General features: G+C 57.0%; 1 protein-coding gene and 1 long non-coding RNA gene across 2 annotated transcripts in view; both read right to left on the minus strand.

Annotated features, from left to right (window-relative positions):
• Positions 1-17018, minus strand: part of LMOD1 (leiomodin 1) — a 32338-nt gene extending 15320 nt beyond the window's left edge. Inside the window, exon 1 of the mRNA XM_060091503.1 lies at positions 16588-17018. Within this exon, the coding sequence (XP_059947486.1) occupies positions 16588-16848 (261 nt within the window). The 5' untranslated portion in view covers positions 16849-17018. The remainder of the gene's footprint in view (positions 1-16587) is intronic.
• A 1468-nt stretch (positions 17019-18486) lies between these two features.
• LOC132483401 (uncharacterized) lies at positions 18487-23588 on the minus strand. The gene is made up of 4 exons (XR_009531068.1): positions 20891-23588; positions 20096-20380; positions 19477-19611; positions 18487-18659 (listed from the first exon to the last, which is right to left on the minus strand). It is a non-coding gene; the product is annotated as an uncharacterized LOC132483401 (long non-coding RNA).
• Between the last annotated feature and the right edge of the window lie 90 nt (positions 23589-23678).

Below are 23678 nucleotides of genomic sequence, written 5' to 3' on the forward strand. Positions count from 1 at the left end.
TGGGTGGCTGCCCTGTAGCCCTCTCTGCGCTGTCCTGGGACTAGATGGTGAGCGGCTTGAGGGCAGGACCGGCCCTTTATTTCTGTCCCCAGCATCTGGCCTGGCCGAGTGCTTTGCGTGTAACAAATGCTTGCTGGGATGCAATGAAATATTCCAACCTTACCTATAATGTCCCCACCACGTAGGTTCCAAGGACAGAGAGCTCAGTTCTTCCTGAGGAAGCCAAGCCTTTGTTTTTTTTTTTTCTTTTTCAAGCTGACGCTATGGCCGAAAGCCCTCTGGTCCCACCCCCAGGGTCCCATGGAGCAAGGTCCCCTCCTCTGAGGGCTCTTTCCACCTGTTATACTGGGCCCGTCATCCCAGTCTGACCAGAACTTTGTGGATCCTGGCTCCGCTGTTTTCAAGTTCACGCTCCCTCTGGGCCTCAGATAATCCACAGGTCTGGTGGATGTGCCTCCCAGACCCCCATGCCCACAGGACAGGGCAGAACGGATGACAGCCCTGCTGGCCTTGGGGACCCCCACGTTCCAGGCCACGTGTGCCATCCTGGGCGCCGAGCCACCGTGAGGGGTCTCCCGATGCCTCTGGACGCGACGGGACCATGGGGATGAGGGACTGCTGGCTTCAGTGCCACTTCCCCGGCTGCTGACCCTTCCTGCAGATTTTACCCCAGGAAAATGCCACACCCGAGCCTCCATTTCTCAGGCCTTGGGCGCCTGCAGGTCGTTCTGGAAAGTTCCCTCTTTTGTGCTGCGGGGTCGTCACGACTCCCAGAGGCAGCTCCTTTCCCGCAGTCGAGGCCAAGGAGCTGCAAGGGAACCGGGACCCCCTTGTAGTAGAGTGAAAAGGCTGGGTCTTCCCGTTTGAGACACGCTGGTGGGGGGAGGGTCAGAGCTGGGGACCAGCCTGAGCACTGAGCTGAGTCTTAAAGCCCCAGGACAGCTGGGAGGTGGGGCTAGTCCTTCCACTGCAGCGAGAGAAGTCGAGATCTAGCTGCAGGGGCAGGGGGGACTTCCCTGGTGGCGCAGTGGGTAAGACTCCACGCTTCCAGTGCAGGGGGCCCAGCTTCGATCCCCGGTCAGGGAACTAGATCCGACATGCCACCACTAAGAGTTTGCATGCCACAACTAAAGTGCCCGTGCGCTGCAACTAAGGAGGTGGCGAGCCGCAGCTAAGGAGCCAGCCTGCTGCAACTAAGACCCGGTGCAACCAAATAAATAAATAAATATTAAAAAGAAAAAAAAATCTAGTGGGGGGAGTTATCATAATCATATCAGTTATCAGTTAATTATGTTAGTTATAATTAATTATGATAATTATCATAATCAGTTAATTATGATAATCAGTTATCATAATCATAATGCGAGTTCTACCAGCAATTTTAAATGGTCTAGTAGCCACATTAATACAAAGGAAAAAGAAACAAGTGAAATGAATTTTAATAATGTGTTTGTTGGGCCTCCCTGGTGGCGCAGTGGTTAAGAGTCCGCCTGCCGATGCAGGGGATGCGGGTTCGTGCCCCGGTCTGGGAGGATCCCATATGCCGCGGAGCGGCTGGGCCCGTGAGCCATGGCCGCTGGGCCTGCGCATCCGGAGCCTGTGCTCCGCAACGGGAGAGGCCACAACAGTGAGAGGCCCGCATACCGCAAAAAGAAAAAAAAAAATAATAATAATAATGTGTTTGTTGAAGTTTCAGTGCCCTTGAATTAGAAGGGGCTGAGTCACTAACCCTGCAGATGGAATGTCTAAGCGCTGACTAAACTTGACCTTGAACCCATCACAGCCTTCCCTTTCCCAGCATCCCAAGAATATGCTCACGTGTGCACACACACATGCACACACACATGTGCACACACACCCAACGCCACGTCAGACTTCCCTCTGTGAAGATATGCATTCGGGACACACGCAGGAAGGGTTGATGACATGATTTCCTAACAAATCCTGTTTTTTTAAATAAAAAATACATGTTTTGAGCCCATCTGAAAATGATTTCCACATGTGATCAATGTAAAATTACTAGTGAGCTACTTTATTCTTCCCGATAGGTCTGGGGAGTCTGTGTGGCTCACACTTGGCTCCCAGCGGCCCCACCTCCAGCTCGTCAGCCCCATGTGGAGGGGTCCCCGTACAGGATCCAGAGTGACTGCACTTCCCGTGTGGGCCACTTGCTTCCCTCTGTTTATTCCCACTTGTGACGAGCAATAAAAGTCCTAAATAATAAGGGCTCCTGTGATCCACAAAGACTCTTAGTGACCCAGCGTCCCGGGAGGGGGCGAGTGGAGAGACCACAGCCTCCTCCGCAGCGGCTGCAGGACCTGGGGTGGAGGGGGTGCGGGGTGGTGATTCCGGGGCCGCAGGCTGGGTGAGCGAGCCCTGGGTCTGCATCAGGGAGAAGCCATCCTGGGACCACCGAGGGCAGGGTGGGCCGGGCCAGCTCCCTCCCTAGAGCGCAGAGGGCTTCCAGGCATAGCACCTGCCCCAGGCGGGTGCACGGCAGGCATCCGCCACTCGATGGGGGGCTCAGAAAGGAGGCTGAGAGACAGACTCTTTTTCTGTGAACTTGAAGTCAGAAGGAGGCGTTGGAGAGCGTCCCTGGTCACCAGCAGGGTGACCTCCTCAGCCCCAGCTCCTTTGTCTGTCAAGCAGGTTAAAGCCTGTCTATCCCATCTACACTGCAAGGCTGACGGGAGGGGAAATCAGACGGCGCCTGCGGGAACCCACAAGCCTGGACAGGCCAGCAAGTGTGAGGTTCCCCTTTGGAGCCTGGACAGCTGGGGCTCGTGAGCGGATTTCCCAGGACAGCAACTGAGTGCTCACCTGGATCAGCTGAGCCGAGACACCCTTCCTCTGCTTTTCTGGGGGAGGGAACCGGTACCACGAGGACGTGGTACCTTGGGATGCCTTTGGGGCAGGGCCTCGGAAGCAGGAGGTTGGACAGTGCCCTCGCCTCCTTGACATCCTGCCCACACCTGCAATTTCCCAGGCTGGAGACTTGATTCTCTTTGTCAGTAGGAACGACTCTTTCCTCCCAAGTCCAAGGGAAGCCAGGCACACCAGTTCTGCCACAGTGCACGCAGGTGACTGCTCCTGGGGGGATGGAGGGCTGCCCTGCCTGGCAGATGTGCCAACATCAGGAACCTGAGCCTCGAGAAGGAGCACGGGTAGCCTCGCGTGTCCCTGTCCCGGGAGTAACCATCAGGGAGTCTTTTCTCCCCTTTCCTAGTCGGCCTCGCCCATCTGGCCACGAGTCTCGGTCGGGAAGTGTATCAGCGGCTCTGTTTATCATGGGGTTTGGCTCAGTCTCTCTGGGGACAGGCGCCAAAGGCCAGGGGAAGGAGCCTGCGTCTGGGGATCCACTTGGGGACTTGGAAAGTATATTTATTGGAAACCATGTAAGTGTCCAAATATAGGCAAATGGCTTAACCCAGCCATACGATGGACCATAATACCCTCTGAAAACGATGCTCAGGAAGAATTTTTAGTGACATGGGAAAATGACTACTATAATATGATAAGCAAATAATAATAAAAAGCAGGAGACAGAATGTATGTGAATATGTGTGTTTGTGCATAGAGTTATCTCAGCTACAAAAGGAAAAGTGTGTACACACGCCTGCACTCAGGAAATGTGACCATGGCTGACACCTTTAGCTAATAAGACAAAGAATTATTGGTTATTTTCTCTGTTTTTTTTTTTTTTGCGGTACGCGGGCCTCTCACTGTTGTGGCCTCTCCCGTTGCCGAGCACAGGCTCCGGACGCGCAGGCTCAGCGGCCATGGCTCACGGGCCCAGCCGCTCCGCGGCATGTGGGATCTTCCCGGACCGGGGCACGAACCCGTGTCCCCTGCATCGGCAGGCGGACTCTCAACCACTGCACCACCAGGGAAGCCCTATTTTCTCTTTTTCCCCTATGTTTTGATATTGCCTATAGAGCCTTATGACATTACAATTATAAATTATTGTTTGAAGAAACAGCACCTCCGTGCTCTGGGTACCACTGTGTCCTCCTGCCTTTAAGGCAAGGATTACAGGGACGGAGAGTAAAACAGAAAGTCTCTCTGACCCCTGACCTGAAGGAACCCTGACCATTGGGACACTGGCGTCTTCAGCATCTGGGTCATCAGTAGACACTTTCCCGGTGATTTAGAAATACATTCTTTCTAAATAATACACAGGGATAGGCAGGCAGAAGACTCTACTGTTGGAGTAGGGGAGGTGACCCATCCTGGGGACACTTGGTCCGAGGAAATGGCCTGAAGTCAGCCCTTGTCGAAGGGGATTCCAGGAGAATGCCCTGAGGCGTCCACTGTATGTACTGAATTTCTTTCCTCTGTATTTAGAATGGGACCAGCTATTTAGCATCTTTGGGGGAACTGAGGAAAGCGTCACTCAGTTTTCTGCAGGGCTTGGTTCCCTGCAGAGCCCTGGGGAGAAAAGCTGACCGTTTAACTACAAGGACCTGCTCCCAGCTCTGCTCTGGCCTCACAGTCCTGGCTTCAGGAGGGCCGGTGTGCGTCTACCTGGGTCAGAACTGGCCCATCCACAACCTTCCCGGTTATCACACCCCGTGTTCAGACCCCCAGCCTCCCCACAGGTGGGCCTGCGCCACCGTGACCGGGCCTTCGCTCCCGCTCCAAGGGGAGACCTGCGTGGAGCCAGTTCTCCGCAGGAGCCACGTCACTTTCTCTGGATCAAGAGGCAAAGCCGCAAACTTCTCCAGATATTTTAGGGGAGAAACCACATGGTGGGTCCTGACAGCCCCAGCTGGCTGGGTCTGGAGCTAATCATTAATATGCTCTTTAGGGTGTATCAATGGCCCCCAAGATACAGGCGAACTTGACTGGGTCAGGCTAAAAATGTCAGCCTGTGATCTCAGGTCCCTGGAGAGCCAGCAAAGAGAAGATCCAGAGAAGGAAGAAAAATGGAACAAGTTAAAAATGAGTCCTTGAGTCTCAATCTGTCCCGAACAAACTGAGGGGGAAATACGGCTGTGACCTCTCCCAGCGCTGGGGCCGCAGGGTGTAAACTTGTGGACCGATTTCAGTGGCTGTTTACAGAAACTGGAAAAAAGGAATCACTGCCAAATCTCTCTCCATTTGAGGATCTGGACACAAAATCATACTTTCCAGTAGTCTCCGAAGAGCCTAGATGAATAAATAACTTCTGCAGGTCCAGTCAAGTAGGACGAGAATGGTATTTGCCAACTATCCGTCCTCTGTTCATTCAACGTTCAGATGTGTTCTGAGCGGGGCCCTGCACTCACTGCTGGGGCGCGGGGCTGGGTGAGGGTCAGGCCTCGCCCTCTAGATGTGCGGGGAAACACGGACACAGGCGATGCGGGAACACGGCGTTCCACGTGTGTGGGAAAGTCACGGATGTCACCGGAGCCGAGCCTCCAGGGAGGAGGATTATCTGGGCTGGCAGGTCAGCACAGGCACAGAGGAAGGACAGGAAGCCCCTGTGTGGGCCACCGTCAAGTGCAGACATGGCAAAGGGTGAAAGTCAAGGGGAGGAGCATTAGTAGCCGGGGTCAGGGAGGTGCCGGCTTCCCCAGGGCGCCCTGGGCCGCCACAGAGTGTGGGTTGGTGGTGGAAGCCGTGCGGAGCAAGGGGGTCTCACGCAGGACAGCGTCGGGGTCAAGGTTGCGTTCTATGATAAGACGCTGGCAGCTCGGGGAGGACGGATTCCACAGGCAGAGGAGGGGGTGGGCAGCGAGGTCCTGACGCGTGATCTGGGCGACAGGGAGGTGGACCGCAGGGGAGGACGGCGCATCAGGGTTCTGTCGCCAAGAGAACCCGGGACACGGGCAGAGGGGCTAGGCGGCCCCCCTGCTCACCAAAGTACAGAGGAGGAGGAAAGGCGGGCCCGGAGTGGGGCGATGGTTCATTTATTTTTGGACTAGTTGAACTTGAGACACTCGAGGAGCACAAGAGGCAAGTGAATGCTCTAGACTCAGAATGGAGATCTAGGCCAGAGGGAGTGGGTGGGCACAGGGGCTGCGGCCAGAGCCCTGGCCACAGCGCTGCCTGGACACCAGGGGAAGATGGGAAGGGGGCAGCTGGGGAGGGAAGGAAAGCAGCGCGCTGGTCAGGGTGTCAAGGGACCGAGGTGGCGTCAGATGGCACAGAGGAGGCACACGGGACGAGGACTAAGAAGCCAGCCCCCCAAAGCTGAATGTGGAGGGGCCAGGGAGCTGCGGTGAGATGGTGACTGTGGGGCTGCTTCCTGTAGTTTTGTTGTGAAGGAGGAGCGATGGGGCCAGAGAGAGAGCAGGGAGGGAGGCTGAGGAGAGACGGACAGAGACAGAGACGGACAGACAGACAGAGAGAGACACAGAGGGAGGGACAGACAGAGACGGACAGAGAGACACAGAGACAGAGAGACAGACACAGAGAGACACAGAGAGACAGAGAGACACAGAGGGTGGGACACAGACAGACAGACACAGAGAGACAGAGAGACACAGAGGGAGGGACAGAGACAGAGACGGACAGACACAGAGAGACACAGAGAGACAGAGAGACACAGAGGGTGGGACACAGACACAGACAGACAGAGAGACACAGAGAGAGAGAGACAGAGAGAGGGAGACAGAGACAGAGAGAGACTGACTGAGAGAAAACCGGTGTTTAAGGGAGCAAAGGTTGCAGAGGACACAGGAGAGAACAGAATCCGAACAGTGCCTGGTCCAGAGGAGGGCCATCTTTTCCGTGCTGAGATGAGAGGGAAGGGGGTAGATTACATACATGGACGCCTACAAGTTTTCAGGTAGCAGAAGAGGAATTTGAAGGTATTCTCACCCGAAGCCCTCAAGTTTCTCAGTGAAACCTGGCGCTAGGTCATCTGCTGAGGGTGAAAAAAGAGCTGGGACAAGAGGGTTCCTAGAGGAAGGCTGACTTCTGGAAGAAGAGAGGGAGGTGCGGAGGTTTTCCAGGCAGCCTGAGGGCCTGGCCGCGGGCACCGACGACGTACCCGCTACGTCATTCTCTCCAGGTCTGGGGCGCAGCTGTGGGGCGGGGCACATATGCCAGAGGGTTAGTCTCCTGCCGGCCCGGTGATGAAGGTGGGGGCCGAAGCATGGGAACCCAGGGTCATGCTGAGAATGACCGAGTAAGACGGAAGCTAAAGGGGCAAATGAGCAAAGCCGGAAAGGCTCCAAACACTGATGAGACGTCTGTCTACGCTGGGGCCAAGGATGGAAGGGGCCACAGTTTCTGGGAAAGTTATAGTCTCGGGGTGGAGAGCCCTGACCCGGGCCTCACTGCGGCATCCAGGTCTGAACAGAGAGCCTGGTGGGCGTGTGGGAGGGCAGGGTGTGTCCCAGGACGTGAAGGCAGGCGGCTGCCCTCACGGATGGGCCCCAGGAGAAATGACAACGGTGGCTATCACTTAATTAAGTGCCTACTGTTTGCAAATTGCTATGTTAGACATTCTGCAAACTTGTGTGCCCCACCCTGATACAGACTCCAAATTAGATAGGATCACCTCTATTCACAGGCAAAGAAATGGAAACTTCATTATGCGTTTTCTGTGTGGCAGCAATTCCACTCACAGGCACATCCCCAACAGAAATTAAATCATAAGTGCACCCAAAAGTGTTCATAACAGCATGGTTTGTAATATCCCCCAAACTGGAAACAACCCATAGGTCTACTAACAGTGAAACGATAAATAAATTATGGCATATTTATACAAGAGGTTACTACATAGCGGTGAAAGTAAACAACAGCAACAAACAAAGCTACAGACAACACGGATGGATCTCACAAACATAAAGACGAGTGACAGGACACACACTGTGACTCTAAATATATGATTTTAAACAGGCAAGACTAAGCCCGGGGTTAGAAGTCAGGGTGGGGTTCCCATGGGGAGGGCACGGGAGTGGCGATGGGGAGGAACATGGGGCGGTGCCGCCAACGCTCCAGTTCTTGTTCACTTTGTGGGAATATGGGAAAGTCTGTATTTGTGTTTTGTACACTTTTCTGTATGTATTTTATATTTCAATAAAGACGTGTGCTAGAAAAAACATCCACTCTTGTCAATGAGATACAGGTAAAACACTGAAGAATAAAATGAAAGAAAGTAAAGCTGGCAAACGTTCGGAGCTCACCTGAGGCTGCGCGGTTGGTGAACCGTCTGGCCGGGAAAGGAGCCCGGGGCCCCTGCTTGGCCTGCAGCCCAGGGCTCGCCCCACCACCAGCCATGCCGAGAGGCCCGGAGCCCCCCACCTCCCGCTGGGCACGATGGCCTTGGGGACAAAGGATCAATGTCCCGGAGTGACCGTCTACTGGGTCTTGGAACAGCTCTGGCAGCTGTTGCTGCTGATGTTCAAGGCCGGGTTTCATGTCTGGGGCGTCTTGTGTGTCCCTACCTCACCAGGAAGCACTGAGCATTTCTCTTGGGACCTGAGGCATAACCTCTGACCTCTGACCTCTGACCCCAGCCTCCCAGCTTCTCCCCTTCAATCCACCCCCGCTTGGCCGCGCCGTGTCTTCCCAGAGCAGCCCGGGTACCTGGCCCCATGTGAGAGGCCAAGCTCCCCTCCCCCTCCCCCACTCGCCTTCCTGACGCATCGTGCCCCCCTCCGCGCCTCCCCCAGTGTGGGAGGTGAGGCCCCACCGTAGTGCGTCCCGCCATCCAGGTCTCCCTCTCTACTGACCCTCCCCAGCAGCACCGAACACGCTGTCATAGCCCATCTTTTTAAACCTCCTCTCGTGATCCGTGTTTACCTCCAGCTGCTTCCCATTAGAACAAAATGCAGAAAAAACAGAGAGCCGTGTCTGTGTGCTCCATCTGCCGGACCCGCCATCCTCGAGGCTTACCTTACGGAATCTCTCAGCAGGAACAGACGTGGCAGCGCCCCCCCAACTGAGCCCCTTTCACCTGCTTCTAAGAAACGGCTCCGCGCCTCCTTCAGGGCTCCTCCCCCTTCTCCAGCGCCTGAAGCATTGGGAGGGGCGGAGACGTGGTCCTCGGCCCTGGCTCTTCCCCGGCACTCGCTCCCCAAGTGCCTCTTCCCGGCTCAGGGTCTTCAGCATCACCTCTACACTTCGGGCTCCCAAACGGGCTCTCCCCACTGAGCTCCAGACTCGCACCTGCAACCCAGCACTCCCCTTGGGGGCTGCTAAGCTCCACAAGCATTCTTCATCTGCTCAAATCCCCTCCTCACGTCAGTAAGCGGCACCAGATATACCCGTAGCTCAGGCAGGACGGGTCACCTCACACCTCTCTTTCCCCCAAAATGTCAGCCAGTCCTGGCTGTGCTACTGTGAAGTATTTCCTGAATCTGACCACTTCTCCCTGAAACATCCTTGAGCTCTTGCCCAGCCCTCCTCCTCCAGTCCTGCCCTCCTGCCCTCTGTGCATCCCACAGCTGGCAGAGCAATGGATCCTTTCATTTTATTTTTCATGGAAAGGCATTTTATTTTAAATATAGCAGTGTGTACATTGCCTTTTGAAAATGGAGATCAGACCACATCTCTCCCCTGCTCAAAACCCTCCAATGCCATCCCACCCCACTTGGAATAAAACTCCAGGCTCCCACTGCTGCCCTGTAAGGCCCCGCATCACCTGAAAACCACCCCGCATCACCTGAACCCCGCCCCGTATCACCTGAACCCGCCCCCACATCACCTGAAAACCACCCCGCATCGCCTGAACCCGCCACGCATCACCTGAACCCGCCCCCTATCACCTGAACCCGCCCCCATATCACCTGAACCCACCCCCATATCACCTGAACCCACCCCCATAGCCTCTGAAAACCACCCCGCATCACCTGAACCCGCCCCGTATCACCTGAACCCGCCCCCGCATCACCTGAACGCGCCCCGCATCACCTGAACCCGCCCCCATATCACCTGAAAACCACCCCGTATCACCTGAACCCGCCCCCATATCACCTGAACCCGCCCCGCATCACCTGAACCCGCCCCCATATCACCTGAAAACCACCCCGTATCACCTGAACCCACCACCGTATCACCTGAACCCGCCCCCGCATCACCAGAACCCGCCCCCATATCACCTGAACCCGCCCCGTATCACCTGAACCCACCACCATATCACCTGAACCCGCCCCCGCATCACCGGAACCCGCCCCCATATCACCTGAAAACCACCCCGTATCACCTGAACCCGCCCCCGCATCACCTGAACCCGCCCCCGCATCACTGGAACCCGCCCCCATATCACCTGAACCTGCCCCCGCATCACTTGAACCCGCCCCATATCACCTGAACCCGCCCCGTATCACCTGAACCCCGCTCCATATCACCTGAACCCGCCCCGCTTCACCTGAACCCAGCCTACTCCTGGACTCATCCCCCCCTCGACTGCTCCGGTTACAGGGCCTGGCTCGCCCTCTGACAGGCTACACCTGCTAGCACCACAGGCCTTGTGTTTGCTGTTCCTTCTAGACCGTCCCGTGGCTGATCCCTCAGTCCCTCCCAGGCCTGCTCCCACGTCGCCTCTGGGCAGTGTTTTCCCCGACCCCTGGCAGGAATCTCCCCCCACCGAGGCTGTTGGTTATACACTCTTTCCTGAAACTAGGTTATTCTTCTTTGTAACAAAGAGATGTTACATGTGATGTGTGCATATGGTCTCCATGAGTATTATCTGTCTCACCCACTAGAATGTGAGCTCAGGGCCAAGGGCCTCTCCGTCTTACCACTGTCGCCTAGCGCTTCGAAAGTGCCTGTTGGGGACTCACGAAATAGCTGGAGAGTCAATGATTTAGTGGAATCCTTACTTAGGAACACAAACATGATCCATGAACCCTGCCTAAAAAGAGTGAAGGCGGGACAAAGCTCCAGGCCCCACCTCCAGGCCCCCAGCCCCCAGCCTGCCAAGCGCCTTCTTTTTTTTGGCCGCGCTGCACGGCACGGCATGCAGGATCCTAGTTCCCCGACCAAGGATTGAACCTGTGCCCCCAGCAGTGGAAGCTCGGAGCCTTAACTCCTGGACCGTCAGGGTCAGGGAAATCTCCCTGCCACATGCCTTCCGTGCCCTATTTTGCCTAAACCTCACAACTGCCCTATGGTGGGCTTTACTTCCATCTTGAGGATGGGCATCTCAGGCTCAGAAAGGCAAAGGGACGGGGTCTGAATCCAGGTCCAGCTGCCTCTGGAGACCCTGTTCTGGCCTCCAGACTTGCTACCTTCTGCGCCCGGGATGTTCCACTTTTCAGGTCAGGACGGGTGTGGACCCTCCTGGGGGAGGCAAGAGGTGGGTGGGAGGGAGAGGGTGCGGGGCAGGAGGCCATTCTATTCCTGTTTGTAAACAGCATCCGGACGACCAGCTGGTCTTCTCTGCCCTGGACCCCAGAGACCAGGAGGGTTCACAGGCCCGAAACCTCCCCCATCTCCCTTCCCCCAGCAGCGTCCAGCCCTGCGCCTCAGCCCTTGAACCTGGGGGTAAAATAATTAGGCAGAGGCTGGAAGAAACCAGGCCACAGGATGGGGGTGGGGCCGGAAGTAGTTAACCCCACCCCCCACCCCACCCCTGCCTCCCTCTTTACTGAACTCCGGGCCACTCTCCCGCGTCCATCAAGTCCTCACCGCCACCCGCAGTAGTTTTTAACCTCATGAGAGATTAAGAAGAAGTCGATTTAGCGAATACGCAGGCATGAAGTCTGCAGGATTCAGGGAGAGGAGGGAAGGTCCCTGTGCCACTTTCAGCACCTGGTCCAATTCAACCTCACAGTAACACTCCAAGGTCACCTGACAGGTAACGGGGTCGACTCAGGAAGCCACGTTAACGAGGCCTTTGGTCCAGAAGGTCCTCAGCACCGTGAGTGTGCTTCCTTCCTGAGGGGACTCGCCGAGTTCTCTAGCTCGTAAGGGACAGGAGCTGGGTCACACCTGGACACCTCGGGCTCCAGACACCGGGGGCTCCCCCCACTCCCATGTCCTGGGCCAGCAAGCCCTGGGGGGACAGACCCTGAATCCAGACCCGGCTTCCTTCTCCCGTTATGCCAGGAGAGGTCTGGTAAACAAGCTCAGGCTGGTCTGGAAAGGCTATTCCTGTTTATCCGACTTGGCAGGCATCGAATATCAACTACCCCCCCACCCCAGATGTCTGACACAGATGCTCCAGTCTCTTGGGTGGAGGGAGAGGCTGATGGCAGCAGATGGTGGGTGCGGGCTCTGGCCCCACCCTTGCCCCTTCCTGCCTCAGCCTGGGGACCCCGAGCCCCCAGCCTACCTGATCCGGTAGCAACCTCCCCTTGGTCAGTGGGATGCTCATCCCAGCCCCGCCCACCCGCATCCCCCAGCACTGCTGCGCTTTCTGCGTGTTCAGGTCGCCATGGTCCTGCCTCCCTGTCCGCCCGGCCCATCGAGCCAAGCTGCGTCCCTGCTGACTCACTGAGGAGAAGGCAAGCGCTCAGGGGCAGCCCAAGGCTGGCAGCAGGAGCTTCACTTGCTGAAAATTCATCAAACTGAACATTCTATACATACAGAAGAACCTATATAATACATGAGTAAGAACAGCAACTAAGACAAACACACGTGGATCCCACCACCTAGTTTAAAAAGTGTGCTTGGGCTTCCCTGGTGGCGCAGTGGTTGAGAGTCCGCCTGCCGATGCAGGGGACACGGGTTTGTGCCCCGGTCCGGGAAGATCCCACATGCCGTGGAGCGGCTGGGCCCATGAGCCATGGCCGCTGAGCCTGCGCGTCCGGAGCCTGTGCTCCGCAACGGGAGAGGCCACAACAGTGAGAGGCCCGCGTACCGCAAAAAAGAAGTGTGCTTTTTAACACTCCGGATGGACAGAGGCAGCTTTCAGATCCAGGGTGGGATTCTGAGCTGGCCGGGCCATCGCTGGTGCCCGCTGGTGCCTCCCCATCACCTCTCCTGCCCCCTCCACCCGGCCTCCGGGGTTATTCTGGTTGTGTACCCACTGGGGTTAATCTCCTTAAGCAAGGAGCCATGCCGCCCAGTGCACACAGCAAAGGGCAATGGGACCTGCTGGTGCTGTTGGGCTCTTCCGTTTTCCCGTCCCTGCAGGGAGACCACGGATGCTGGGCCGGGAGCTGAGGCTGCGGGGGCAGGGGCCACGGGGAGCTCAGAGGCTTGGGCCCAGCAGCTACTGGCTTGTGGAGGTTCTCGAGTTTTCCCCGAGGGAGAACCCAGAAGGGCTTCCTCCACCCCGACTGAGCTGCCCCTGCTCCTGCCTGGGCGCAGGTGCTAATCCCAGCCCCCGGCAGACCAGGGAGGAGGACGGGGAGGCAGGCAGCAGGTCTTCTTTCCCACTTGGGAAGGAAAGAGAACACACAGCTGACCCGCTGGGATCCGGTTCCTGAAACCTGAGCCAGGACGAGGGTTTCACTGAACCCTGGGCTACACACCTGCCAGGGCCGTCTTCCACCTGGGCGGGAGGACCGGGAAGGCACACACTGGCTAGGGCTCTGCCCCTTTAGGGGGAGGGAGGGGAGCCAGGGGTCAGCTCTGTCAAGCCCACCCCGACCCCCTGCTCACCGGGCCGGGCTAGCACGTGTTCTCCAGAACCACAGCAGCTGCACAAGAAAGCAGACTCGGCAACACTGTGACGGGAGGACAGGAGGGGTCGGGGTGGGTTGGCACAGGTAGCGTTGGAGCGCTCAGATCAGGCCAGGTGCCGGACACTGCCAGGGGCAGGGAAAGTCAGGGAAGACTCCCTGGAGGAAGTGGTACCTGAGACCCAAGGACAGATAGGAGCTGACCTGGAGGCAGCAGGGGGTGGGGGAGAAGCAGAGCGAGGTCCCTTCCACAGCGAGGCCCACCCAGTCTGCATATGAACCTTGGGGACCCCGCCCCAAGAAGAGCCAGAGTTTAGGACCCAAACTGGGCCTGCCTTCCACTCTTGGTCTCTATGTATTAAATAAAAAGACAAACAACATTTTACTGTGGAAGATCTGAAACATATACACAGAAGTAGAGAGATGAGTAGAATAGCACAGTGCGGACTCACCACCAGCTTCAACACGTCAGCAACTGTCTACCAGCGGGCAGTCTCATGTCATCTATACCCTGCCCACTCCCCCCCCCCCGGCCACAGTACTTTAAAGCAAATTCCCTAATCCTAGCAGTTTTTTTCCCATAAGTGTTTTAGTGTCCGCATCTAAAAGATAAGGATCCTTTAACAAGTATGTCCACGGGCTTCCCTGGTGGCGCAGTGGTTAAGAATCCGCTTGCCAATGCAGGGGACACGGGTTCAAGCCCTGGTCTGGGAAGAGCCCACATGCTGTGCAGCAACTAAGCCCGTGCGCCACAATGACTGAGCCTGCGCGCTACAGCCCTCGAGCCACAACGACTGAGCCCACGTGCCGTAACTACCGAAGTCCGCGCGCCTAGAGCCTGTGCTGCGCAACAAGAGAAGCCACCGCAATGAGAAGCCCACACACCGCAACGAAGAGTAGCCCCCGCTAACCACGACTAGAGAAAGCCTGCGCGCAGCAACGAAGACCCAACACAGCCCAGATAAATAAATTAATTAAATAAATACAAAAAAAGAAAAAAGTGCGCCCACAACACCGTGATCAAGTCAGGTGACGCCGGCCCCTTACTCTCTGCTTAGAGGCCGCTCCAGTACCGCCCTCCCAGCCCCATGGCTCCTGGGCTTCTTGACCCAGAGAGCCGACACGTTGGAGCTGCAGTTTTCGCTTCGCACCAGCCCGATGAAGTCGATGAGGTGGATGCTCCAGCCCTCACTGTGGGGATGAGGAGACCAAGGCAGGTCACAGTGCGGGACACTGGTCCTCAGACCATGTGTTTCAAAGCAGAGTTCGTACCAGGCTCGAGTTTTGCTAAGGGTGCTGACAAAGCCGCGTCCCCGGGTCTGTGCCCCCTCCCCAGGTAACACAGGTGACTCTGCCCATGGCCCGGGAGCTGCCGAGCTGCATGGGCCCCCGGCCTGGGGGAGGAAGCGGTGTGGGGTGTGGAGGACCGACAGCCTCTGCCCAAGGGAAAAGGCCTTGGGGTGCCTTCCCCACAGCCGTCACTGTGTCCCCTGACTCGGGCTCTGCCTGCGAGACAAGTGTCCACCTGGTGCTAACCGGCCAGCCGGGAGGGAGGCCTGGGACGGTAAGCCCCTCACATGCTCTGCGGCCCAAACTCCTTGCTTTGGGATCAGGAGCGTTTCCTGCTTGTCTTTCACCTCCGGGGACCTTCGCAGCTGTGGGCTCAGAGCCTGGGGCCTGGGTGCCAGGGGTCCAGTGGGCCAGCCCCCGGGGAGCGGCTTGCTCCCTTCCCTGTGTGTCCCAACAGCAAGTCCCCGCATCCTCTCATTTCCCATCCAGGTGGTAGGATCTACCCAGCACGTCAGAGCTGCACCTGGACCGTGCCCACAGGCTAATAAACTATAACTGACCTAAAATGCTACCGCTATGTTAGTTCCCAGTGCACAGCATGGTGATTTGATATTTCTGTGTGTTACAAAACGACCCCTACCCTACCAGTGTTTTGGCAAAGCTTTAAACACAGGCCGGGGTGGCAGGGGCATAGCCGGGCGCCAGCTCCCCCACTTGCCCCAGCCTCTGCCCCTCTGCTGTTGCTCCCCATCCTCGAGGGGCCATGCATGCCCACTGGCGGGCACTGTGGCTAGTGTCCCCGCCGGACACCTCGCAGGAGTTTCAGGTGATGGCGCACAGGGAGGTGGCCGGCGAGGTCCAGGCGGGGGGGTGGGCAGGCAGCACACAGCAGAACAGTCTCCCCAGCAGACACTCCTGACCTGGAGGAAGGGTGTCTGCGAAGTCGTCCTCCGGCCGAGGCCAGGCTACTTTGTCCCAAGAAAACCCACATATGAGCACACGGCGGAAACCCGGGAAAAACCCAGAACGCCACTTTGCTTAAGCTCAGCCTAGATGTGCGCAGACGCTTCCCTAGCGGTCACCCCTGCCCCTCCTCTGTCCCCTTCTGGTGGCAAAACACCTGGTGGCTGGGAAAGAGCTTCATCCCCCAGCCAAGGGGCCTTACCCCCAAAAGGGGGGCTGCTCCCTCAAGAGGCTCCTCCAGAAAGTGCAGACCCCACCTCCCCTGGGAATGAGACGGACGGAAGCTGTGGGTGAAGGCACAGACCCTGGCCTGTCTCCACTGCCCTGGGAAGCCCATCTGACCAGCTGCCTCACATGGTCCACATGCCACGAGATGCCCAGAGGCCTTGAAAGAGAGCTGTTCTGCACAAGGAGAGGCTGGCAGGAGACTGCAAGCCCAGTCTCTCTTCCTGCCAGGAGGGTGGGATGAATGGGAAGGAAAAAAGCCAGGTGTGGGCGTCCGGGTGGGGTCAGCCCGACAGTGACCACCCCAAGGGCGTCCCCTCAAGCTTCCAAGTTGCTAGCAGCCCCGCGTGATACGTGGGTGCAGGTCCCCCCAACACATCCGACCTCTGCTTCATGAGACAGCAAATAGGGGTAAGGAGCTCACACGGCCAGTTCAGGGGGTGACAATCGGTTCTGAAACATTAAATCCTTTGCCAGCGAGAACTCTTCTTCTAAGGAAAGAGCATCCTCATCGTGGCGTCGGGGTCTCCCCCCTCCCCCTCCCTCCCCCTCCCTCCCCCTCCCCCTCTTCTCCCTTCCCCCCCGCCCCCCCCCCCCCACTCACATCCATGGACATCTCCCTCTGGATGAGTTTCTTGGTCTCCTTTTCACAGAAGTTGAGCATGGCCTCCCGGTTGTACACGCCTGTGGACGGCTTCTCCGTCTGGTTCCTCTGGCGCAGCCCCACGGGGACGCTCCCATCTGGGTCCACCACGTCCAGCTCCTTCTCCAGCTCCGCCATCTCCTCAGGAGACAGGGTGGACAGCAGGCTGTCGATGTCGGGGTCCTCGCTCACCTGCCGGCGATACTTGGCTACCTTGGACATCTTGGCAAAGTGGGCTGCTGCTCTTGCGAGGGCTGCGGGGAGGTCCTGGTGGGCCGGGACGGGGTGCGAGCCGATCTGGATGGAGCAGACCCCCAGCTGGTCGAGGACCTCGGCTCCCTGCCCTGCCTGCTGCAGGTGCCCAAGTGTGAACGGGGGCAGCAACCTCCCCAGTCCCAGGGCTAGTGGACCCGGGCTGGTCCAGCCAGCAGCCAATAAGGCCCCAGGACGGCCCGGCCCTGAAAGGAGAGGCCAATCCCCGGGCGGGGGCGGGCTTGCCTCGCTGTCAGAGCTGTTTGAAACTTGAGGACATTCCAGGGAATCTTGGAGCGCTGTGTGACCAAATTTAGCACAGAGCATTTAGCCTTTTAAAGACAAGGGGGCCACGCAATGAGAAAAAGATATAATACAAAAATGCAGAGGCTGGCAGAAGCAAGCAAGAGCCACGGAGAGCCAGAAAAGCAAGCAGACGGGACGCGGGCTTCACGAGCGGCCAGCCCCAGGCCTGCCCTGTTCAAGTGCACACGTGACGCCTCCACCCGGGGTGGACGGCGCTGTGGTCAGCACGTGCTCCACTGACTCCTTTCTACTGTATTTGGTAGTGTGCTGGGGACTCCCCAGTGTCTACAGCCCCAGGAAGGAATTCGATTCCAGAAGCCCCGAGCCACCCGCCCGTTCTCTCCTGCCGAGGAGGGCCCAGCATCAGAGGCCCCTGCCTGCCGTGGCCACTTCTTGCGAGCAAGAGAGAGAGAGAGAGAGAGAGAGAGAGAGAGAGAGGGAGAGAGAGAGAGAGAGAGGGAAAATAAATCCTCACTGTGCTCCTAGACCAAAAACTGGCAGGCTGTTTGGGCAAGAAAGTGTGAGGTGCAGAAGTCAGGGAACTCTGACAGGGCGGTCGGCCTCCACGAGCTCTTGGGAAGAGGGTTCCCACCTCCCTCCATCCCATCGGCTCCTTCCTCTGCCGGGGCACCTCCGTGGGGGCATCAGGAGGGGCAGCAGGACCCCACCATGTGCAAATCCAGGGAAATATAACTCTGGGCTGTCGTGAGAGACCCTACTGCAATGGGTCTGGCAGGTTTCGTGAAAGGGCTTTCACTGCTCATCTCTCTTGCTGCCCTGTACAAGGCGCAGGGACATTCAATCTCCTGCCACAAAATCTCTCCAGAAGCTCTGCTGTAACCCACTGCGTAGCGGCTTCGATCTTTCCTGGCGTCGGTCCACCCTAAGCCAGAGAGAGTCACCCATTGGCACTTGCTGACGCCAGGGATGGTCTGGGAGAAAAACTTGGCCCTGGCGTTGACGGCTGGCTGGTCCCGCTTCAGGATAAGGCCGGGAGGAGCTGGGGCTGGCTGGTGGGACTGGAGGGCAGAGGCGAGCAGGCGGGCCGCGGGGAAGGGGGAGGAGGGGCTTGGGGGGCTCCTGGGGTTGTTTCTTTTCAGAGGCGGGGCGTCTGTGGGCGAGTCGTGAGCATATACTGATGAGCACAGACCACGTGGCAGGCACCGGGCCAAGAGCAAGGGATGAAACTAAGGATAGAAAATCCATGTGGTCCCTGCCTTCCTGGAGCTTACAGTCTATCAGTGAAGACAGTTAATAAACAAGTAATTTCAAACAGTTTATGAAAAAAAAAAAGAGTATACAAAATGCCTCAAACGAGAAGTGCAGGGGCCGCGGGGAGCACAACAGGGAGGCTGGCTTCACGGCTCAAGCTCGGGCTCCCTGGGCGGCCGACAGGCTTAGGTTCTGGGCTCCCTGCTCAGCCGACGTGGGGTTCTGGCCCAGCCACCTCCTTCTCTGAGAGCCAGCTTCATCACCTATAAAATAAGGACAGCGCTGGTGCCAGGCTCGGAGAATGGCTGTGAGCGTTACACGTGAGCCACGCGGCTGATACGCCTGACGGGCAGCGGGCACACGATCCCTGTCTGTAGGCGTCGTAAGCCCTCACTTTCTCTCCTGGCCCAGGCTCTGTTCTCCACACCCCACCTCCTCGCTCATCTTTGTCTCTCCGTCCTTCAGCAGAAACCACCTTCCACACACACGCACGCACGCAGGCGCGCACACGCGTGTGTATGCACACTCCTCTCCTCACCTCGTTCTCATCATTCACTCATTCATTCATTCAAGGGTGCTATGTTTACTTCCCACCCGGCCAGGCGCTATAGGGAGAGAGACGCAAGAATAATTAGTGTGGTCGTTCTCTTTTAAATGTGTCCTCTATTGAGGTAGAAAACTCCATGTACTAGAAGGCAAGGTGAACCAGGAGAGCAGGAAGCAACTGCCTAGAGCCCGAGGGAGACACGCCAGTGGGCACGCCGAGGCCTTGGGCTGGCCTGGGGCTCCAGGGCGCGTGGACAGAACCGTCTCCCCCCAGCCCCTCACGTCTGTCGGCCGCTGCTCTCACTTCCGCCCAGAAGAGGCCTGATCTCTGGGGCCACCCCAGCCAACCTCTCGACCTCACCAGCTGACAGCGGCTCTTTCCTGCCCCCCGCGACTCTCCCTTCTCCTCCCAAAGCCAAGTCACTCAGCCCCGGGCCACCTGGTTTCAGCAGCCCTCTCCTCCCCGCTGGTTCTAAACTCAGAAAACAAAGCCAGAGCTTCCACACTTCCAGGCAGGACTCCCGGCCTCCTAACCAAAGGTTTCTGCACGGAAGCCCAGCATGTTCTCTGCTTCGGTCCCACAATGCCAAACAGCTGGCTCTCCTGGTGTGACTCGGTCCAAAGCCTCTTGCTCCTAGAACCCGGGCTCCGGGCGCCGGCCCGCAGACCCTGAAAGCCAAAAGGCATCACCTGTGGGGCTGGAGGACTTGGGCCCCTGCGGCGAGGGGCCACCGCCCCACGCACTCTCCAGGGGCAATGGTTATCCAAGTTCAGAATCCACTTCCATCCACCCAAAACAAATTCATCTTGAGTATCGGGATTATGGGATGGCCTAGTCTCCAGAGAAAACCCAGTACTGCTGTGCCAGACGGAGGAAGGGAAAGGGACCCCAAACTCTGGCCAAAACCTGTGTACATGTCAGGGGACAGAGACCAGAAGCAATTAACTAATGCTTAGGGTGGCTCTCAGCTGGGCCGAGTGACCCCAGGAAAGTCACATTTTCAGGAATACAGGGTGGCAGTATAGTGTAGCAGATTAGGCCACGGGCTCAGGAGTCGAATGACATGGGCTCAAATCTGAGATGTGTGACTTTGTGTAAGTTATTTAACCTCTCTGAGCTGCAGGAAATGGAAAACGAGAATCTTAAAAGTACCTTGAGAAAAAAACATACTGCACAGGGTTGTGAAGGTATTAAACATCAAACAAGGTGATGCGCACAAAGCGTGCGGCAGAGCGTCAGACGCTGTAAGCACTCAGTCTGTTCACGCTCAGTATATGACCACACCGGCTTTCTCCTTTTCAGGGAGCCTGGAAGTTTCTCTGGAGTAGCAGACTTTGTCTCTGAAGCAAGCCGCCGGCCTGGCCCCGCGCGCCTGGGATGGGCAGAAGTGGCCAGAGGAGAGCTCGGAGACAAACCACAGGCCGGACACATGTCTTCCTGCAAGGAGGGCAGGGGGAGGAAAGAGGGCAGAAGAGAGACAAGAGACTGCCTCCTCCCCCCACCACGGCGCCCCCGCCCGGCTAAAACCCCAAACAGGCCCCAGTCACAGACTGCAACCCCAGACCCAGAGCTGGCTGTGGAGCCAGCCTCACTTGTCCATGGCAATCTGACGGGCCAGGTGGGGCTGGGGGTCTGGAGCCACATACATGGCCTGTGACCTCCTGCTGCGTGGAGCGCTTGAGGTCCCCAAACCTCTGGCTCAGTGGAGCCCAACCCACTGGGGGCCAGGACCCCCTAAGTGGCAGGCGGGTTCTGAAAACGTCCACCCCTCTCCGAGGGTGGGGTCTGGGTGGAGAGAAGGGTTCCTCCCTCGCGCCCCTCACCCAAGCTGCTTCCAGCCTGTTCTTCTCCCGAACTCACCGTCTACCGAAAGGACAGCATCCTTCTGGAAGGAACTCCCTCAGCTACTTGAATAAAGTAGATAAAACTTTAATTCATCATTATTACCTGGAAGGTAGACAGTCAGCTCCAGGGAGGGGAGGGAGAGAGCTGACCCTTCACCATCCTGTAGCATAAATACACCTGCTCCAGAGGAAGTCACGTCTGGAGCCGTCCCAGGCGACCTGCTTACAGCAACGCTCTCGGACAGAGGTGAGCTTCTGATGCTCGGATGTGTAGAAATGGGAGAGGTCTGTGGAGAACTGTCTCCCAACACACAGCAGACCCTCCCTCTGGCTCAAATTCCCCACCTCCATGGCCGGGAACTTTATCCCCTGAGAAAGCCTCATTCTCCGGCTTCTCGTGTTTCCTACCCTCCCAGTGGGACCAGCAGCCCACCTGGTGACAACGCTGAGTCCTTCCTGCTCCTGTGCCTTGTCGCTGGCATCCCCTCTCCCTCCGACCCCCCTCACCCAGCAGAATCCTCCCAATCTTCAGGCTCCAGCTTGACTGCCATTCCCCCAGGACCCTTTTGCAAGCACACGCCAGCCCCCAGGGCTCTCTCCTCTCCGAATGCCTCTAGCATTTAGCACGTTCTCTGTCACATGCTGGCATTTTATAATTTTGACCCAACAGCTATCTCTCAAGTGTTTATTCTTTCTCTCCAAGTACTTTTGAAGACCCCGAGGGTAGGAACCACGTGGATATTTTTAGTATTCTCTCCACCCCAGTCCTTACACTAAGGCAGCTCTGAGCACAGGGGAGGGTCTTACAGTTGACTTGGGATTACCAATCCCTCTTGTTCCTTCCTCGGGTCAGCACAACCTTTGCACCCTTAATATCTATCAAACGGCCCTGTCCCCAACCCTAGCCTCTGAAAGTGGTCCTTCCCCAAGAAAAAAGACAAGTTCTACTTGTCCAAGAGCAGAAGGCGAATGGAAGCTCATTGTGGGGTGAGGGACGGACGGGGTGGGCAAAGGCATCAGAGTCACTGCTGGACCACCTCACGTCGCTCCGCGTGGTTTCTGAGGGAGGAGCTTCCTTCCTTCACTTTGTTCGGTTGGGGGAATCTCATAGCAAAACGGGCCCCAGGTCGCAGCTCTTTCAGTCCACACAGGGAGCTGCTTTCCCCAAAGCAACACCCGGAGGACCTGGGTCGCAGGGTTCTAGCGCAGCCTCACACTGGGCCCAGCACACCGACTGTCACCAAACGTGCCCAGGGGTGTTGGGTCACCATCTCAGACTCCCCTCCCCTCAGGCCAGGTCCCTCTCAAGGACCCCTCTCCTTTCCTCTGTTGGTCTTGATGTCATTCCTTCATGTCACTGACCGTCCAGCTCTGCAGACTTCTCGAAGACTCACTACGCTCTTTTCTTCCAAGATGGATGGGGATATCTTCCGGGGGTGTGGGGGGCATGGGGGTAGCTTCCTTCTCTAGCCAAAGGCCAAGTCCTAGGCCTTGCCCAGACCCAACTGTCTGCTCCACCCTGTTACCTGCTGCAGTTACAGAAAACAGAAGGTGAGAAGTCCAAGAATGCTTGCTGGCCACGTGAACAGTGCCCTCTAGAAATGTAGGCTGCTCCAGGAGAGGGACTGTTGGGATGAAGTGAGCCGGGTAACCACAGCCTAGAGTCTGTCAGCTTTGCAAACTCAGCAACTTGGTATGATCACCGCTCCTGGTGACTGATTTGATTCAAGGGAACCAACCTCACAAGAGGTGAATGCATAAACCAATATAAACACCGAGTGGACAGGAATAGTTATGAGCATTCTCTCTTAAAGGAAAAGCCATTCAGAAACCAAATAACAATCAGAAGACTGCATAATGAATATGGAATAGGAGCTAAGGGATAGTTCCTCTGGGTCCTGGTGAGACCAGAACCTCATGAGAACGCATATCTCTAGTTACTGAAATACTTATGCCCACTAGGACCCTTGCTGCCTGGTGACTCTTTCCAGGTCCCTGGTTGCCCGTCTCCCACATTCTCTTCAGGCTGTCAATTAATTAGATTGAAGCGTTCTTAATCACAGTCACATTCCAAATAAGCCCTCTTGGACTTAGGCATCCAAGCCACAGGACTGGTTGGAACTGTTCTTTTCAGTATGAGACACATTTTACTGACAGTCTTCATTTGGTTCTACGGAGGATTCAGTTTATTTGCTCACCTTATTTCCAAGATTTTGGAGAGAACGTCACTCTTCCTTGCAGTTTCCTATTATTTATCACACTCACTTTCCCAGGAAAAAAACATATACAAGTTTTAAAGTCAACCTCAAAAGTGCAGGGTGGGGAAGGGGTCCCGTAGCAGCTGTCACATGACAGGTTTTGCTGGCTGCAAGCTCAAAGGGCCCGGGGTCCCCAGCCTTTTGCTACCTCTTCTCTGAGCTAAACACCCCTCACGTCTCCCGGTGATCATTTGGAGTGAGGTCTGAAAGAGGCTTCGTTGTCTCTGTCCCTCACGTCGAGGGCCCCCACGGGACACGGCGCTCCAGATGTTCACAAACATTTATGGAACATCCACTACAGTCCGGCCCCGAGACTCTAAAGGACTCGGGCACTGCCCGCCCTAAAGGAGCTCCGGGTAGTCGGTGGGGCTTCACCAACTCTGACGAAGTAGTCAGCATTTAATCCACACTTGACAGCCAGGTACTAGAACAAAGAAAAGTGTTCGGGAGTTCTGGTAACCCTAGCGGAGCAATACCAGTTTTGTCTTCGGCCTGCCCCGCGGCTTCAGTGACGAGTACCTCACCACACCTGGGCGCCCCGGGCGTCCCGCCCCCGCCAGGAGGCTTGCCTTCCGCCCGGAGCCCCGCCTTCCGCCCCGCAGCCCTATTCCCGGCTCCCATTGGCTGCGGGAG

Source organism: Mesoplodon densirostris, chromosome 2 (assembly GCF_025265405.1).
Source record: "Mesoplodon densirostris isolate mMesDen1 chromosome 2, mMesDen1 primary haplotype, whole genome shotgun sequence".
Lineage (NCBI taxonomy): Eukaryota > Metazoa > Chordata > Mammalia > Artiodactyla > Ziphiidae > Mesoplodon > Mesoplodon densirostris.